General features: G+C 41.8%; 2 protein-coding genes across 2 annotated transcripts in view; one reads left to right on the top strand and one right to left on the bottom strand.

Moving 5' to 3' along the window:
• The window catches only part of ESYT3 (extended synaptotagmin 3), a 61778-nt gene that overhangs the window by 10956 nt on the left and 30633 nt on the right, over positions 1-20189 (top strand). Inside the window, exons 2-6 of the mRNA XM_030579407.1 lie at positions 3386-3427; positions 5196-5330; positions 6168-6244; positions 16490-16556; positions 17634-17723. Coding sequence (XP_030435267.1) covers positions 3386-3427; positions 5196-5330; positions 6168-6244; positions 16490-16556; positions 17634-17723 — 411 coding nt within the window. The remainder of the gene's footprint in view (positions 1-3385; positions 3428-5195; positions 5331-6167; positions 6245-16489; positions 16557-17633; positions 17724-20189) is intronic.
• CEP70 (centrosomal protein 70) overlaps positions 18682-20189 on the bottom strand; it is a 55632-nt gene continuing 54124 nt past the window's right edge. Inside the window, exon 20 of the transcript XR_004002533.1 lies at positions 18682-19078. The gene's annotated coding sequence lies outside the window, so the exon portion shown is untranslated. The remainder of the gene's footprint in view (positions 19079-20189) is intronic.

Genomic DNA, 20189 nt, shown 5'->3' on the forward strand with positions numbered 1-20189 from the left:
TGTTTCCTGCAGGGAAGAAAATTGCCTCCACCTTTTTAAAGAAGGTGGCAGCAGAAATATGGGAATGGCTTGGCTACTTTGTCAAGGGAAAAATAGGTTTGACATGCTGTCCTCTTCTTCCCCTCCCCCAGTATATCACTGTACCCACCCTGAATGGTGCTGAGGGGAGGCGGTATAAGATGCAGGCCTGAGAGCTGAACACCTGACAGACTTTGTTTAAAAGGAGATTTTAAACTAAGGGTTTCCTGTTTGTCCCTAACCTTCTAACACGGCTTATTCTTGGTGAATTTCCATTAAACTTGACTGTTATAAATGCTGACTTCTGAAGAAGGTTATGAGAGAAAATGCTGCAAGGGAGTTTTTGCATAAATCCAGGCTACTCAATAGACTTCTCATTTGTGGTTTGTTTTTTTTTTACTGCCTGAGTTAGTCAGGTAGCATCTTTAAAGCTCTGAGGCATGGATATTAAAGAGTGTAAAAATGTATGTTTTTGTACTTGTGTGACTGGGATCCCAGGGGCCCACACCAAGACTACTTAATTAGGGCAAACTGCAAAGAGTGGATCAGAAAATCCCCAAAGCTGGTGGTCATTCCAGTACTTAGATCCACCAAGCTAGCCTCAAACAGCATCTATAATACCTTATTGATTACTCAGGAGCCAAAACACAGTTCATTTAAAGTAACCCAGCCTTAGGCCTCCACCCAGACAACCAAGTCAAATATGAGAATTACTGAAAATCTTCACCATAGAAGAAAGTTCTACCAATCCCAAAGGATCAGACACATTACCTCCCAGATACACGCTTACAGCCAATTCTGATTAACTAAACTAAAATTTATTTTAAAAAGATCTCAGAACAGATTTGTAGTAGAGATGGTGAACTCTGTAGTTGCAAAGAGTTCTTTCAGTATTGGTCCATAGTTTATAGTCCAATGTTCATATTCATGGTGATCCAGATGGGACTGGAGATCTCAAGCTTCCCCTGCATAAAGCATTAAGCAGATCTTACATAAAAAGGATCAGAACTCAAGACACCTTTATATAGTTCCAGGCCTTCTCTTGACAGCTCAGAGTCCTTAAGTGAACAATAGGCAATCATGGAGACTTTGAAGTAGACCTATTTCCTAAGCATCACCAGTAATTAGCTACAGGAAGTAACACAAAGCAATTGCTGTTTTCCACCATTCACAGGTGATTTGCTGTACATTTCAAAGAGATTAATACAGTGATTAGCACTATTTTTACTGTTCATTTAAATGTTACGCTCTTCTTTTGATCTCTGAATTAATAGAATGCAGCGTAGACAGGAACCCTTTGGTTACATTGTAACTCTAACAATGTGTGTGGTTTTGTTTTTGTTTTGTTCGGGGGGGGGGAAGGGAGTGTCTACGTCTATAATCTAAAATGTCCCTAGAGGTTGAATTTGGGTCACTTATCCTGCAGGATGCTTAACCCATTCTGGCCATGTGTCACAATTTGCAATTTTTCAAATAGTTTATCGTTCCCACCATGGCAATGGGCTGATTCAGACATTTACTTTGTGGTTTGTGAATGGAACTGAGTTTTCTCTGTCTCTCAATATACTGTGGCCCTGCTCTGATCACAACTAGTTTACACTTTGTGGGATAGCTGAGTGGTTTGAGCATTGGCCTGCTAAATCCTTGAGGAGACCACTTAGGGATCTGGGGCAAAAATCAGTACTTGGTCGTGCTAGTGAAGGCGGGGGGCTGGACTCAATGACCCTTCAAGGTCCCTTCCAGTTCTGGGAGATTGGTATATCTCCAATTATTTATGGGGGGAGAGGGATAGCTGAGTGGTTTATGCATTGGCCTGCTAAACCCAGGGTTGTGAGTTCAATCCTTGAGGGGGCCATTTAGGAAACGGGGGTAAAAATCTGGGGATTGGTCCTGCTTTGAGCAGGGGGTTGGACTAGATGACCTCCTGAGGTCCCTTCCAACCCTATGATTCTATGAGTTCCTCAGTTTCCCATTGCATAATGAAGAGGGGAAAGGGAACTCTTTGCTAATGCTGCTTTATTGTTGGTGCTATGGAATTTTCACATTAATCATGTAAGTGGGCCCAGAGGCTATGTGGTATGTATAAAGAAGCCTAGAAATGTAGGGCTGGAAAAGACCTTGAGAAGTCAAGTCCAACCCCCTGCACCAAGGCAGAACCAGGTAAATCTATTCTAGCCCATCCTCGACAGGTTTCGTCAAACCTGTTTTTAAAAACCACCCAGTTTTTTTCAGGGTGGATTGATTTGTCTGTCATTTAAATCAAGTAGAAAAGCCTTGACTTCAATCTATTTTTAATCAACTTTTCCGTTTGTACTTGTTTTCTCAAGAAGGGTGCATTCTCATTAGTTGTAAATCAACATATTTTAATAGTTATATCAGCCAAATAGAGCTTTTTACATTAGATTTGGTACCCTTTTTTTGGCTATCTAGGAGGGTACACAGGGGTGTGCGTGCGCGCGCGTGTGTGTGTGTGTGTGTGTATATATATGCAATTATGTAGCTTAATATTTTCAGAATTGTATATTTTAGTATGTTAGAAAATGGTGAATGATATATTGCTTATTAGATTTGTATTAACCTTCATTAAATTCCATTTACCATTCTAAACACACAGCATATACAATGTTTTATTAAATCTTAAATGTGTTTGCATAAGCTCTTAACATTTTATATTAAATTGAGATTAAATTTTCCACAGGTTTATTTTTAAAAAGATTTAATTTTTTTAAAAAATTAATTTATTTTCCCAAAATCATGTGGTTTTGTTTGTTTTTAATCCATCCTGGGGTTTTGGTTTGTGTGGTGTTTGTTGTTTTTTGGACCTTGCCTCATGTCACTTTTGTAGCTCTCCTCTTGTGTCCAGTTCTGGACTTACTGGAGTCAATACTCCTGCTAGGCATCACCAGTACCAAGTAGAGCATGACTCTTCTCTCCCATGTTTTACATCTGAAACTCCTGCTAATACACCCCAGAATTAGTCTTTTTTTGCCACTGCACCATGTTGTTGACTTGTATTCAATTTGTGATCCCTATAACCTCAGATTCTTTTCAACAGTACTAATATCTAGCCAGTTAATCCCCATCTTGTATTTGTGCATTTGGGGTTTTTGCTTAAGTGTAGTACTTTGCACTTGTCTTTATTGCATTTCATCTTGTTGATTTCAAACCAATTCTCCAATTTGTCGAAGTTGTTTTGAATTCATGTCACTTCAGAAGCAACAATGTAATAAGACACATGGGACACTGTGGTGATGGACTGCATGCCTCCAAACCTGAGCTCTGTTTCCACATCCCAGCAGCTCTTGCATAAAGCTGCATAGTTATGTGTAATGTGCGATGTAATCACTTTATTTTTCTTTGCCACTAGGTCCACTTCCCTGATGTGGAACGGGTGGAATGGCTGAACAAGGTGAGAGGGTGTTAATGGAGCTGTATCTGAAAATGTTTTTAGTGGCATGCCTCTGCTCTGCTCTGATTCAGTCTGAGTTGAGTGCTTGTCTTCTTAAAAAGGGCTGTGCCTTCTCTCCTGGCAAACATGACTCCAGAATGCTTATTGAATATAAAGAAAACCCTCCTTAAAACTCAGCCTTCCTTTAACCCCTGCACTATGGCTGCTGCTTTAAAATCTAAATACTAGGAACTAACATGCTTGTGTACTAGTAATTCATCTCGTGATCTTCCCTGCCCCTACTGCACACCCGCCCCCACCCCCCCTTACATTGTCACCCTTTATTGTTGTCTCATCAAGTCTGAATTTCCAGCTCTTATGAGAGGAGAACTGTCATGTTTGTTTGTTGCGTTAATAGGAACACATAGAAATAGAACAAGGCTAAAATTTTCAGAAATGGAGTTGTTGGTGGGTGTGTCTGTGGTTGGCTTTTTTTTTTTTTAAGGTGCCCAATATGAGGCACCTCAAAGGGGCCAGATCTTCAGCCTCAGAAGTTTCCAGACACTGATCTTCTGAAGTACCTTGTCAGGTGTCTCATGTTGGGCTCCACCAATCCCTAATCAGGTGTGGAAGCTTTGCTCTGAAACAAAGCTCCTGGTTCAGGAAAATTAACAGGTTCAAGGCAGGACACACATAACTAGGTTAATAGTAAAGAGTCCTTTGGCACCTTATAGACTAACAAATGTATTGGAGCATGACATGCATCTGATGAAGTGAGTATTCACCCACAAAAGCTCATGCTCCAATATGTCAGTCTATAAGGTGCCACAGGACTCTTAGTCTGGATCTGTAAAAGCAGCAAACACGGCTACTCCTCTGATGGGTTAATAGCGTTATAGTTCCTGAGGTAACTGCACCTCTGACCCCTTTGTGGCCTCCTTAAATCTCAGGCCTCTAGCTGTCGTCTTTCTCAGGTCAGAGTCCTACAGTGCCCTCCTTCTAGAGTAGGGATTTAGGTTGTGATTCCTCCTGTAAAGCACAGCAGGTTGGAATTTAACTTGGCATTTGCAGCTCTGGTCTCTCAAGGGAAATGACAGGGTAATCAATGACCAGCTACCCTTTGTAAAGCAAAGTACTATATATTCAGAACAAAAGCATTACAGAGAAAAATGTATCTTACAACAGTGAACAGCTTATATGCAGATCTTAGATCACCAGGGTGTCACCCATCTTCCACATGGATACAGTGCTGAAGGTCACACACACACACACACCCTTGGTCAGTGTGTCACACATGGTCAGAGCCACACATCACTCCTCCCACCCCTATTTCAGGGTAGTCACTATACAGGTTTTCAGTCCTTTGTTTGACAGACTTCTCCAACCAACTAAAATCCATCTCTGTGGTGCGCCCCTGCCTCAGGTGAGGCTTCTCCAGGCTGGTTACCTGTCTAGGGATTTGCATTAATCATCCCCCAGTTCCTGCAGGGAACTCCTGTAAGTCCTCTATAGAGCCAGAATACAATCCCTAGCCCATAAAGATGATAGGATAGTCTCAAGGCTGTCATGTCCATTACATCTGTCACAACCAGGATGTGTTTAAATCTTTTTTTTTAACCCATCTCAGGAATTGGAACAAGTCCTCTTGAAAGTGTGAATAAAAACAAATTTTATTACAAAGTAGAGTGGCTAATAGCCGTATGTGCTGTACAGCATGGTGTTAAATTTTTCTTTGAACTAGATGCATCTTGTATAAAGAATCCTCACCGTGTTTTTGTGCTTTCTGTAGGTCCTTTTGCAGGCCTGGCCGTACTTTGGGACAGTCATGGAAAAAACACTTAAAGAAAAAATTGAACCGAAGATCAGAGCCAAGAATGTGCACCTGAAAACATGTACTTTCACCAAAATCCACTTTGGAGAGAAGGTAGGTGAAGTGACTGGGAAGGTATTACAGACAGATCCTTTTCTGCTTTGCTCCCAAAATGGGGGATAGGTGAATGTTGGGATTCTAGCATACAGTTCTTTCATTTCCATAATACTAGAAATCTAACCACATGGGTCCTAATCCAGTTGCCATCGGCTCTCTATTCTATTGGAGTCATCCTGTTTTCACGTTCCTTTGCTTTTAAATAAGTCCTTATTTAACCAAAAAAGAAGAAGGTGTCCCTCAAAGCCAGATACAACCCCTTCCCAGTGACTGTAACCCTAGCCTGGCATGACGTATGACTGATGCTCAGCAATGAAGGTGAACCTCTTATCAGCATCCCTGTATGTCATCCCTTGGTTACAAGTTTAAAGAGGTGTCTTTGAGCCTTGAAATGTAGCATCACTCATCTGGAACCAGGCTTGTGTCTGAGACAGTCAAGATTGCCCAGCAGGACTTGGACTCCATGTACTGATCTTGCAGAATAGTACAGAGAGCCAGGGGGTACTGCACTGTTGAGGCTGCCATCCTTCTAGGTCTGGCTGGGCAACTCACCCCAGATTTTGGAGAAAATCAAGGGTAAGAAAAGTGCACCAACCCCCGCCCCAAACTTGTTTAGTAAATATTTCACTTCTCAAGTTTGTGCTACATCTGCCTTCTAAACTTTTTTTTTTTAATTGAGCCAATGTTTCCAGATCACTCACTATTTTAAAATATGAACAGCTAACTTTTTCATGGAAGAATGTACCTGGGTTGAATAAAGTAAAAGTCTTCAGTTGCCCCTAATTTAAAAGATGTTAACTGTGCCATATCTTGTATATGTCTCTATTCTTTCAGTGCCCTAAAATCAATGGAGTAAAGACTTATACTAAGGAAGTTGATAGTAGACAAGTGATCCTGGACTTGCAGATAAGGTAATATTGAATTATTCATTTCAAACTCTTGCTGCTCTTCAAGCAGTTACCTAGGAATATAGCAAGTGCTCTAGGAATATAGCAGAGCTCCTGTTTGGAATGAGGTGATTGGTATTCCAGATGAGGTCACTCCATTGGTTTGATTTTGTCTATAGGAAGGCACTGTAACAATATTCTTCATCGCCCATTCCTTATGCAATGCAACATCTTAGTTGCTTTTTTTAACCTCCACATTGAGCAGAGGATCACCCACAGAGCTTTTTTAAAATACAGGGACAACATTTTCTACCGTTCAGTCCTAGAGTGGCTATCTTTAATGAGATCATTTTTGTTTTGTTAGCAGCTCAAACACTTCATACTTAAGCTCCTTCCTCAGTTACGTTGAAGGGGTAGGGTCATACAAGAAAATGTTTTCTTGTGAATGCCTACATTTTTGTAACTTCTGCAGGGTGATAGGCACCTAATGAAAGCTGCTTTCCTGCATGGTAATGCCACAACAGCAGTGTGCAACAAAGAACATATAGTGATGTGGATGGTAGCATCAATCAGACACGAACTGCATCTGCCTTTACATTGTGTGCCTGTGGAAAACCTCACCAAAACTAATAGGAAATGTGCATCTCCCTTAGTAACCTATAAAATGCCATGCTATTTACTCTTATACCAAGACTGGCAATGTTACAACATGCTCTCTGATATAACAATTGTAGAATTCCCTCTGTTACAGTCAGACCATTTTGAGGACATCTAGCAAGTCTGTGTTCATGTGTTTGTCTCTGATGCCTTGCACAACAAGGTCAAGGTTTCCTGCCTGCCTTTAAGGCTTTGCAGGGTATTTCTGCTGCTTACATCACTCCTCCCTCTCCTGCCGCTCTTAAGCCTCCTTCCCCTGCTCTGTCTGAATCCTCCCACTCATGCAGCTGTTTGCTTATTTTTTTTAGATATGCACCTTTATCCTGGAACAGTCTCCCTCTTGTGCCCTAGTTAGCAACCCCTCTCCTTATCCAGGTCCCTCTTTAAGACATGCTTCTTTCATGAAGCCTTTCAGCATTGCTGAACCAGGTCTTACTCCGTCATATTGACCAAAACATAAGTGAAATGAGCTGTCATGGGATCACCCAGCAAAGCTTGTCTATTCAGGCTTGTCTTGTGTGTCCTGGACAGTGCAGTGCACCCAACTGCTCTAAAAATAAGTAATGTATTGGCTTTTGTTTCTGCAAAAAAGCTGTGCATCAGATGCACTGGACAATTGCTTTAGGAAGTAATGCACATGGTGGTGATGAAAGGCAGCACAGTAACCAATGTTGGTTTTTGCCCCTTGGCTGTGTTGCCCCGGGATGCATGAGGAAAGCTAAGAAAATGGGTATTGTTTGGATATTGCTGAGAGGTAGACGTCTATTGTAAATAGGGTGTTCTCTGCTAGGATGGAATGTGCAATCATCCTTGTGTCTCACTGAAGTTATTTGTGAGTTCATCTATTAAAGTAAGAAAAAAATCTTGCTGGTGAAGAAGGGTGGATTCAGGTGGATAGAAAAGCCAGCCTATCCAGTTATGCACCCCAAAGAATGCTGGTGATTGAATGCTTCCATTGTTACCTATGAATTCAGACTAGCTTGCTAATTTCCCTGCACTGTCAGAGCTGGTAATAAAAAGGAGAGACTTCTCCATTATATTCCAATGTTGAAAAATTGCAGACGCATAGGTCTGAATCTGATCGACTAACTCTAAACGCAAAATTGATTAATCTTAGCATGGTTGCATGTGGGATTTCTCATCTGTGTTCGTAAGAAGGGCAGTGACTGGTGGTCAGACAGGAGTTTGGTTCAGTGTCTCTCCAAGGTTCAGCATAGGTGCTCTAAGATGGAGTTGTGTGCTAGTTAATCAATGAGGGCCTACCTTTTAACTGAGTTCAGACTTGGGAACAGACCCCAGTGAAAATAAACAGGAACCACATGTAATATTTATTGGCAAAACACACAACTATTGAGTCTGTTAGAGATTTAAGATTTAACCATCAACTGTGCTTGTAAGCCAACAAATTCTGTTTGCTTGGAGAAAGTGGTCAGAGCTGTCTCTGTCCTTCAGCGATAGCTTCTGCCCTCTCACATATGCCTCTCCTCTGAACTATAGTAGCATCAGTAACCCCTGAGCTTCCCATCTCTGGTGGGGAGATGTTAATCAGTTGGTCCTTGTAGTGACAGATCCCTGGCCATATCCCTCCCTGTACCCAAGCTAGTGCCATGGAGAGACTGCCATAGAACACCATTTCAACATGCGGTGGAGTAGTTTGCTTTGGCTGGCCGTTTCATAGCTGGGAACCCCTCATTCAATAAAACTGCACCAGTTCCTCTGCCTTTGCTTGCAGACTCTGACCCCCTCTCAGAACTAGAAAATAATCCAAATGTTGGATGTTTCTAGCTTCGGTCTTGCATGACGCCAAAGAAGAGAGAGCGTTCTAGTCAGAACATGTGCATGTCATGGTGAAATGTGTTGGTGTCTAGTTTTTTCCTGTTCACATATGTCAAAAAACTGAACCAGTGTCACTCAAACTTACTTCCAACTCGAGATCGTGTGTGGGGCGAATTCTTCCTCAAAGAAATTCTATCCCAGATAGAAATAAAGACTGAGAGGGAGATGGAACTTGGCCTTAACTCTAGCACTCCTTGTTGTTGTGGAGGCAAGATGTCTGTGCACATGATACTGTGTCCGTAGCAGAGGAAGTGCCCTTCAGATTGAAACATGCGTAAAGCTCATGTACTTAATATTCAGAATTGAATTTATATTCAGCTAGCCATTGCTCGGTAGTGGTAGTTCCCTATGGCTGCGTTTTCTCCAGTTAAATTACCTTCCTCTCTCATTGTTTCCTTTTGGTCAATGACAGTTGATGCATATATGACACAGTTTATTTTAAACAATTCTATCACAATAATAGAAGATTAAGCCGTCAGCAGTCCGAAGAGGTTACTAATAAGGATAGCATGTTTTATTTTTTTGAATGGCTATCAGTCTGTAGGTAAAGCTATGGTAGTCTGATATCCTTCCCCCTTCAGTTCTGGGTTCAAAGTCCATCCACAAGTGACTGATCAGAAATTATACATTTTGCTGTCAATCTATTTGCTCTTTAGACTTCAAACCCAGGTCCTTGAAAAGGGTAAGTGTGTGGACCCTTACGCCCATGCAAAGTTCAGTCAAGTCATTGGGACTCTGCACGGGCATAAGGCTTTGGGAACTCCTTTCCGGTCACAGGACTGGACAACTATCAGTCATTTGCCCTAATAGCAGGGTTACTAATGGGATAGTAAGTATTTAAAGAATGAGTGACTCCGAGTCCAAATTTAAAAATAAACATGACTCCTTTATCTTGTCACTTTGGATAATGGTTTCCTGCAGTTAAGTTAGCATGACCTCATTCCTTTTCTCTTAATTATTGCTCAGGCCCTGCCATCGGTTATGTAAGATGCCTTGTGTCTAGGTAGCATCCAACGATTTTGAAGCATCCTATAAACGCTAATGAATTTTGGCTGTGCAGCATCCCTGTGAAGTAGGATTATTATCCCAATTTTACACATAGGGCAGCTAGGGTACAGAGACTGCCTTGGCCAGTGTCCCTCAACGATCACTGGCAGTAGAAGCAGTTTCCTGACTCCTAGCCTGGGTGGGGAAGGATTTCTTGTCTTAGCTGTTGTTTCCACCTCTTATTAAACTTTACAATAAGAATTGCTTTTTGGTGGTTTACCTTTAAGAAAGAAAACTCTCAGTGACTTGTGTCTGCTCAGCAGAGGACAAGTGTGACCCATAACTAAATTTCTGGTCTCCATATTACTCATAATTACCAAAGGAAACAACAAATGCTCGAGAAATGTTGTTCAAATTGTCTGTTAATAATAGCTTGCATTTACATAGCATCAGAGTATCACAAAGCATTTGATAAGAAATAATGAATTAGTGTCATGTTCTTGAGACATAATACAACCCTTTTACCAGATGGGGAAACAAAGTCAAGAACTTGTGACTTGCCCACAAGTCATGCATGAAATCTGTGGCAGAGCCAGGAGTGGAACCCAAAGGTCCTCTTTCCCAATACCCTGCTCTTCCCATCAAACCACTCTTCCTAAATGTTCAGATTAAAATGTCAAAGCTAATCTTAAAATACTTTAAGGTGTGGTCAATCTTAGAACAGCTCAAGCAATGAAGAAACAACATTAGGTAAAAACTGCTTGCTCTCAGCTCTTTGAGTTACATACAAAGTGGTGGTGAGGGTTTTTTTTGTTTTGTTTGGGGTGGGGTTCCATCATTTAGCCAATTCAAAGGTCAGATGTATGGATCCTATTTGTTGATTGCAAAATAAAACTTTCAAACTACATTTAGGGAGGAGTCTGGTTTCTGCAGGTGGTCAAAAGATGCAACTTCTTCTAGGGAGCACCTGACAATGGCCACGTGCAGACTACCCGCCGTATCGGCGGGTTAAAATCGATTGCTCGGGGATCGATATATCGCGTCTAATCTAGACGCGATATATCGATTCCCGAGCGCGCTTATATCGATTCCGGAACTCCATCAACCCCAACGGAGTTCCGGAATCGACAGGGAGAGCCGCGAACATCGATCCCGCATGGTGTGGATGGGTGAGTAATCCGATCTTAGATATTCGACTTCAGCTACGTTATTCGCGTAGCTGAAGTTGCGTATCTAAGATCGATTTCCCCCCCGTAGTGTGGACCAGCCCCTTGTCAAATAACTGAGGGGGGGAACCCTCCTTGGCTCCCAAAACACTGAGTTAAATTTTTATCTTCTATTGGTCCACTGTGTGTGGCAGTTAACTGGCATAAACAAAAGACCAAATTAAAGCATCTTTCAATTTCAGAGAGGTTACTGGTTCCATCAGTATTCTCCAAACTGATTAAAATCTTTCAAAACAAAAGGAATTTTTCAAGTGCAGCCACTTTACATCCTGCAGCTGCTTTGCTTCAGGATAATCCTTCAGTTGTTTTAAGATGCTGCAAAACTGTAACTATTGACTGTACCCATGAGAAACAGTGTTTTAGACATTGATGTTTCCCTTCAGGAGTAATGTCATAGAATTTTATTGCTTTCTCTGCTAATCTAGTTTGATGCTAGAGTAATATCTTTCCAGTGAAACTTCCTGGATTGTTTTTGGTTTTTTTGTTTTTGCTATTTCCCTATTTTATAGCTGTTTCCTCTATAAAACCCTCTCACATGTGTCATAGCTCAGTTTAGAGGAAAAATTTAATGTGTATCCTAGTTGCTACAGTACACCTGGCTACTTCATCTCTTTACAAAAAGAATACAGTCTTCCAGAATACTAACCAGTCTTTGTTATCTCAATAGCAGGGTTATCAAAAGCCTTCTTTAAAAGTGTTTGTTGCTTTGCTGGAGTATGGTGTGTGTTAACCCTGTGTGGGTAATATACTGAGTGATGTCATGGCACTACTTAAACTAAATTCTTCTTTTAGAAGCTTGCCCAAGGGTATGTCTACACAGGAGCGGGTCTGAGGCCAGGTCAATTAACGTCGGGTAAAAGATGTTTGGGCTTGGGCTCAAGCCCAGACTTTCAAATCCAATGAGGAGGGGAAGGTCTCTGAGACTGGGTTCCAGCCAGCACACAAACATCTACACTGCTGTTTTTAGCCCCGTGGTGCAGGCTTCCATCAGTTGACCTGGCATCTGAAACTTGCTGCCATGGATGTGTGTTTGAAGTGTAGACACAAACTTTCTGCTCAAGGCCATTTAGGATATGCTCACCCAAGGGAGCCTCACGTATCATTAGAGCAGTGGTCTGGGGTCCACTGGAGGGCCACGAGCAAGTTTCAGGGGGGCTGCCAAGCAGGTTTGGCATTAGACTTGCTGGGGCCCAGGACAGAAAGCTAAACCCCTCACTGCATGGGGCTGAAGCACAGGGCCTGATGCCCTGCCACCCAGTGCTGAAGCCTAAGCAACTTATCTTCATGGGGCGCCTGTGGCATTGGGCCTGGGCAACTGCCCTGCTTGCTACCTTCTGATGCTAGCCCTGGCTTTTATATGCAGAAAAATAGTTGTTGCACGGTCCAATGGGCTGTGGAATTTTTATAGCATGTTGGGGGCAGAAGGGGGGGGCTCAGAAAAAAGAAAAAGGATGAGAACCCCCTGGGTTAGAGCATGGTAGTAGAAGCCAGTCTGGCTACCATTTCAGACTCTTCATGAGTTTTTGGTCAAATAGTGTTGCCTCTCTGCCAGTTTCTCCGGTGTCAAATATATTAATACAAGCTCACTCACCTGCCATCTAAATTGAAAGATGTAAATAGTGTTTGTAAAGCACTTACAATTCTCAATGACAGGTGTTTATTGGATTGCGAAGTCCTTCTCTGAAAGGAAGGATATTTACATGGAAAGAATGTTGAAGGTCTTGTAATCTTCTAGCAAAGGATGCGTAGAGTCCTTGGTTGCATTAAACCTTTCTTTGATGTAATCAGAAAGCAAATTTATTCTATGGGTTCTCGTTCATAAACCTGCTTGTGAGTCAGTCTTCTGCAGCCACTGGGTTGTAGGTGTATGATAAATACAAGAAGTGCAGTGAACCTATCTGATTGCTGGAAGAGAGGAGTGTTGTCTGCTGGTTTGTGGTTTGTTTGTGTCTATTGATGGGTACTGTAGGAAAACAATGTTCACGCAAGAATTTAAAAGGAAATCGAGAAAGCATTTTATTTTTTGCAGCACAGCATGGATAAACAGCTACCCTGAAGAGCTTCCAGTCTTGCTTCTCACACGATAGGTCAAGCAAAAGAGTAGACAAGGCTTGGGAGAGGCAGGATGGGGATCACAGTAGTAAGAGCACGTGGCTGTTCAGCTAATGCCTATAGCCACACCATAGCGAGCAAACGCGTTTATCTGTTAACTGAACAAACCAGTTTTGACACCACGCAAGATATGACATAGACTCAACTCCTCCAAAAGACAGGAAGAGATGCACATGTCTGCAGACAGGAAATACACCATCTAAACTATAGAGCAACACTGCCAAACTGTAGTTCCAGTGAGTGACAAACTAATAGTGAGAGGTGAAGTTCAGGTACAATAAATGAATCCTCTTTAGAGTTGGCATGGGCTGCTGCTTCATTTCTAAGCATTTCAACTGAGGGATTGTAGGGAATAGAGCTGATAGAAAATGCAGATTTTTATGAAAAATATATATCGAAATTTTTATGGTGAAATGTAGACTTCTTGAAAGACTTCACTCAATCTAGGAGCTAGTTTAAAGACTTCCTTGCAAAAGATTTGGTAATTCACAATTTTTTGACAAACTCTACTAAGGAGGATATGCTTTCACCTGTACACCCAATGGTGTTAATTCTTTATCTCCTGAAGTGAAAAGCCCATAGGTAGACTATCTTAAAACTAGCCTGTTCCTTTTCAGGGCAGCTGCTCGGTTCAACAAGGGTACCCAGTCTTAGGATTCCAGATCCCCAACTGTAGCCTCTCTTGGATGGAGACACATCTCATTGCCTTCTGACGACAATATGTCCAGACTGCACAGTTCCTTGCCTTCACTGTGTATCTCCCAGCAAAGACAGCCTGTCTACACAAACCTTGCTTATAGACTTGAAGGCCAGAAAGGACCATTATGATCATCTAGTCTGATTACCTGCTGACTGCAAGCCACAGAACCTTCCCCGCCCCCTAACATCTGGCTGAGTTACTGAAGTCCTCAAACCATGATTTAAAGACTTCAAGTTACAGAGAATCTACCTTCTTGTTTCACTTCAGGGACTGGTAATGGAGTGATTCCTACAGCTATAAGTTTCTACACTGTTCTTTCAAAGCAAGCCTACTTTTTATTCTTAAGGTAAAAAGCCTTACAGAGAAGACTTATTAAAACAATAAAGATCCTACACATGTACTAATAAGGTCACCAAGCATCTCCCCACCAGAGGAGTTTCTTTGCAGTTACAAGTTCGAGCTTCAGCTCAGAAGCAGCACCCACTCTTATGAGGCCTCATCCTTCCCTAAGGATTGGGGCCCTTCATGGACCTGACTGTTTGCTGGATCAGAAGGTCCTGAGCCAGTTTAAACTTAGACTATTTAACCAAAAGTCTTTTCTTTGTCTATTGCTCTTTTGGAGACTCCAGTTTGAACTAATATATGTGAATCTCTCTGGGGGTGATGGCTTTAAAGATCGGTAAGGAGGAAGTTCATTAGCATCTATCCTCCCTACTAGAGAAAATGCATACAGTGCCACAACACAACATACACAATTCCATTTTTAATACCATGTACCCTGAAGGTATTAAACCCTAACTCAGTAAGGTTTAATTTACACTTTTAAGGTAATTCAGTGAGGTATGTTCAAGATATTGTCAGTCTGTCATGCATCCCTTTTAGTTTCCCAGTGTGATGCTACCATCATTCATAGCCTGTGAATAACAGTAGTATCCCAATAAAGGCCGTACAATTTATCCTTGTGCTGTCCTAGTCAATAGGCAGAGAATTGTTCTTGAACAACACCTAATTAACCCATGGCCCTCATTACCCCCAAGCTATTAGACATTCATATGGATAAGATTAAAAATAGGGTTTTTTGGAGGGCTGTCAACCCTCCTGCTTCAGGGTATAAACCAACTTTTGAGGGAGATTAGGAAGAAACTCCCTATTTGGGCAAGACATGCCTTAGCACTCTATATTGTAGTTTGTTGCACTGTCCTCTGAAGCATATGGTACTGGCCATTGTCCGAGACAGGGCAGTGGATGAGGTGGACCTCTGTTCTGACTTGGTGTGGCAGTTCCCATGTAATTCTGATTTAGAACAGCCTAAACAATGATTAAAATCTGGTGGTAGAGATTGCGCTGAATATTTCACCCTAGAACTTTTGTCAGACAAATCTCTTTCAGGAAAGAATATTCTGAGAGAACATTAAACAGTTCTGCAGCTAAGGGGTTGCTAGAAATAAAAGGCATTAATGACTGTTTGGAAGAGTTTCTGATTCTGCAGAAAGACAAGAGATTTTTATATACCAAAGCAGTGTCATCTGCATCACATACTACTGACAGCTGCCTTTAAGTTCCTAGTTTGTTTATTGCAGACTCAGAGGCCCGCTTTAGGCCTTCCTCTGGGCTCTTTAGTTAGACATCTTCTTGTGAAGTCAGTGGGAGCTCTGCCTGAGTAAGGATTGCAAAATAGAGCCCCAAGATTGATATTTGTAGAAATGCATCACTTTAACCAGTATTAAGATTGAGTGATAGTCACATTACTAGAAAACTTTCAGTATACCTTGTAAGGTGATGCACACAATTGCAATGCCACAACATTCGAGCTTTCAATTTTTATAGTAGAAACTTCTTAGTCAGGTAAATGTTTCTCTCTTCTTCCCCCTCCCCTCCACCCCATCCTCCTTCCCCCAGATAAATACATTGCATGGAATTTTCTTTGGTTCACTTTTCAGATTTCATCAGGATTTAAACTGGCTGTGTGCTTTTGTCTTGTGGGTGTATAAATCCAAAAAATATTTATCTAGAGCCTGTAGTATCTTGTGAATTTGCTGAAGGGACTTTACTCCTCTGGGGAGGGTGGGAGGGATTTTTGTGTGTGTGTTTTTTTTTGTTTTTTTTTTTTTAATATATATTAATAAAATCTGAATAAATGGAATCTTGGTAGTGTACTTGAAAACCACTCTGCGCCAGGCAGCCATGAGTTAAAAATCAAGAAGTTGTAGTGTTACAGTGAACAGTGTTTAAAAAAATAGTTTTATTTTCAGTTTATTCTCAACTTCCAAAATTGTTGTACTCCAAATTAATTTTATGCTGGATCTGATACTCTCCATGGTAACTGCCCCATAATTGACCTATCATCTGTCTTATGGATCAGCCTCAAGACCACTGGGTTATTTTTAAGTTTTTGGGTTTTTTTTGGTCCCTGCATTTGGCATCTCTGGCCCAGCCTTCTGTGATGACGTGAAAGGTGCGATATGAGCCAAAAAAGGTGAAATAGTGTATTAGGCTGTGATTGTGACTTCAGTGGGACTCTGCATCGGCACGGGAGTGTGTTCTCATGTCGTCTGGTGCAGGATCAGATTCTGAGTAGTGGTTGTGAGAGAGCACCGTGCTATTTCTTTATTCCCTTGGACCCTCATAACGCTCATCCAGTTCTGCAATATCATGTTAGGGTTGATATGCTCGTTTTCCTTATTCTTTACAGCTCCATTTTGTTCGAGTGGTTATTGCAAGCACTGGAATAATGTGAAAACTTTCTCTCAGTTATGTAGGGGACTGTGAGATTCACATGGAAGTATCAAAGTTTAAAGGAGGAGTGAAAGGAATACAGGTGGGTATAATGCAAATGTTCATGTGATGCTGTCTTTTATATTAAGGCAGCGTGGCCATGTGGGTAGGGCCTGAGACTGGGGGTCAGGAGACCTGGGTTTTATTTCTGTTGCTGCTGCTGCTGGGTGAGCTTGGACAAGTCGCTTCACTGCCTTGTGGCTCTGTTTCCCCATGTATAAAATGCCTCCTTTGGAAAGCACTTTTGAGATTTGCAGACAAAAACACTATCAAATAGTGAGATGATATTAAACCTCTTGGAATGTCACAGTGACTGTGGCGAGAGAAGATTGAACCTTCCAGTCCCTAAGCATAGACCCTGTGCTACGAGAGTTACACCAAGGCTGGGCTTTTCAAAGAAGCCTAGGAACTCCCTTCGATCTGTTTCAAAAATCTCTGCTTTTGCCATTAGCAGTGTGTGATCTCAGACACGCAGGGGAGAAGTGCTGATTCTGTCCAGTAAAGGGCAGTGGTGCCCACGTATAGTTAATCCCAGTATTACTGGGGTAGATTTAAATCCATTTAGGCTCCAAATTTCAACTCTGTGGAAACAAGATTCTATAAAATTTAAGGGGCAAAATTCTCAAAAGCACCAAAGCCCCATTTTCAGAAGTGACTTAAACACTTGGGAGCCTGAGTTTCAATCACTTCTGAAAATGGGGATTGGGGTCCAAAGTCGCTTGGATACACTTTTCAAAAGCACCTAAGAGTCAGAAATGTTTTGATGTTTATTTTTTAAATGCCAGTGAAAAGCATTTCACTTTGGATTGCCTCTTAACATAACTCGTTACAAACTAAGTAGATGTTGTTCCAGCCCAAGCTTACCATGGAAGTTAGAGAAGAGAAATGCTCTCTGAATTCATTGCTCGGATGAGCGGGTGGGGGGACCTGGCGATAGAGAATGGGTTTTGAGAAGACGTGTGTCCTATGACATGGAGTCTTGATGTTAGGGCCAGAACTCTGGAGTTCTGTGTCCCATTTGTGTGCTTTGACCCTGCATCTCTGTAAATGAGGCAGCAGTTCAGGTTCATCCTGACTGTTACCTTCAAACTGAAGTTTCCCTCCTCTGTTCTCTTCACAGTTACATGGAACGTTACGGGTGATACTGGAACCTCTTATCACAGATGTGCCTTTCTTTGGAGCCATGACAATGTTTTTTATTCAAAAACCGGTAAGTCTCTAGTGAATTCCATTTTGCAGCCTGATTGACCCTTGATCTTTGCTCATATGACAGCGAGGGCCAATCTGCCTTTTAAATATCCATCTGTAATAGCTTGGTTACTTCCCTGCCTACTATGTAATACACCACTACCCTGCTATAATGCAACCCCGATATAACACGGATTCACATATAGCGGGGTAGCAGCGGGGCTCCGGCTGCTGTGGGGAGCCCAGGGCCCTTTAAATCACCGCTGTATCCCTGCCACTGCTACCCCGATATAACGGTGTTTCACTTATAACACGGTAGGGATTTTTGGCTCCCCACGACTGCGTTATATCGGGATAGCTGTGTACTTAAAATAGAAACGTTACTCTTTTTAGAGATCTAGATAATGAAGGATGTTCTTGTGCATTTTGTTCTCCAACAGTGTTGCATGCCAAGTTAGTCTTTGGCTTCTGTGAATGCACAGACTCCTAGTGACTGTGGTAGATGGTCTTGCAATAAAAGTCATATGGACGGACTATTGACAGATTATTAATACAGTTAATAAATGCAGCCATCTTAGGTGCCAGTCTGTTAGCCTTGCATTGAAGGCCTAATTGTGTAACCTTGTGAATGCCACCTGCTGTGAATTAAATCCCATCTTTCTCTTTCCAGTGACAGCTTATAGCATGATGTGCTTTTTTAATGCATTTCTGGATTTTATATTTTTATTTTTAGAGACCAAACGCACACAATATGTGGGTTAGACTTATAAATCCTTCCATGAAGCATTGCCCTTTGGTTGGCATTAGCTATAATGAAGATACTTCAAGTTCCCAGTGACAGTAGCACAGTATAAGACTAGACAAAATACTCCTGCTACCCCCACACAACACGCAACCATTCAGCACACTGAATTCAGTGAACAGCGGAATTTTGATCACTATGTATCTTTGGATTATAAGGATTCATGGTGCATACCATGGGATTATCCAGTGGTCTCTGGTATAGGGTAAGAAGAACATAGTTGTGGGGAGATGGCTAGATGTGGAGCTGATTATTGGCATCTGGGGAGTGGATTTGAAGAAATTTTTGCTGCTGTGCCTCTGGTGTAGTCACAAACTAAAGCGGATACTATGCTAAATCCATAGGTGACTGTATAGGTTGTCCATGTTGCTGGAGAGGATATACCAAGACACCAATATATTTTACCAACATTAAAATATTTCAGGCAATACAACTAATATGGTACATAACTAAGAAATGATTAGCCCCAGCAATCTACTACTTGCATGAGATGGCAGCTGGTCCTGGGCTCTGAGTAATTTTAGCCACGGTTCAGTAAGACAAAAATGGTGCTGGATGTATTGCCAATGGCAAGACTGAAAGCAAAACACAAAATCCAATGAGAGGCATAAGTGGTGCATAGCCAGGAGGGAAATTCCATTGAGCAGTAGTGTGAAGCAAAAATGAAATCCACTCTTCTGCTGAAAAGCCCTGTATTACTAATGATCCTTGCATTAATCAGCTGGATTAGTGCATAGATGAGGTCATTGCCTCAAAGAACTTAGTTTTCAGGGCAAAAGCCTCAGCTAGTGTAAACTGAAGTTAGTGGAGCTACACAGTTTACATGAGCTGAGGATCGATCTTACCCTTGGAGTAGAGGCTTAATAGAGGAAACCTCCATAGACTAATAAAATGCAAACTTAAAGTTAGAAATGGAGTGTTCTGGCTCGGGAGGTTTTGTTTCAAGCAAAGGAAAGGTGCAAAGGAAGGTGGTAGAGGAGGAGTGTGTTAGAACAAAGCAGTGGGAAGGTAAATTGGACTACATAACATGTAGGCAGGGCTAGACTTTAACATTTTAAATAGATTCCAAACTGTATCAGAAAAGTTAGCTGTATCAGTAGCTGTACCGCAGAGGGACATGATAAATGTCACATTTATGATCCGAGAAGGTAGCAGCAGTTATTGAGGATGAACTGCAAACATTCAATTCAAATACCTGTAAATCTTTTTTGCTGTATTCCATATAAGGGAGAAGAACTTAGTCACATCTCAAACAAAACCAGCTGCTCTGGTCTAGTCTGAGCTTGTATGAGGATCCATGAAACTCCATGGACTCACTGTAAAACCTGTTTTCTAAGGCCTTTCCAGAGAGGTGGTTCCAGAAAGTTATCGCACTAAGCAATCGGTCTTGCTTCTCTGGATTGAGTGTTTGGGTTCCTTTTATAACTTCAGCTCATATTTGATATCGCTGGGTCACTCTAGCCACCCAGGAATGTGCTTTCTGAACACATCTCTTGTTCAAGCTGACTTAAATGGCATGGCGCAGTTGGAGAATGGCCTCAAACTGAGGTGTTCTAAGGTGTTCTCCAGGGTGTGTGTGCGTGGGGGAGACATTTGATTCCTTAGTAAGCATCTAGCAAAGGAAATGTGCAAAGTCCATGATAGACCCCTTCAGAAGGATATGAGCAAAGACACGAGCCAGTTGAG

The sequence above is a fragment of the Gopherus evgoodei genome, chromosome 11 (assembly GCF_007399415.2).
Source record: "Gopherus evgoodei ecotype Sinaloan lineage chromosome 11, rGopEvg1_v1.p, whole genome shotgun sequence".
Taxonomy (NCBI): domain Eukaryota; kingdom Metazoa; phylum Chordata; order Testudines; family Testudinidae; genus Gopherus; species Gopherus evgoodei.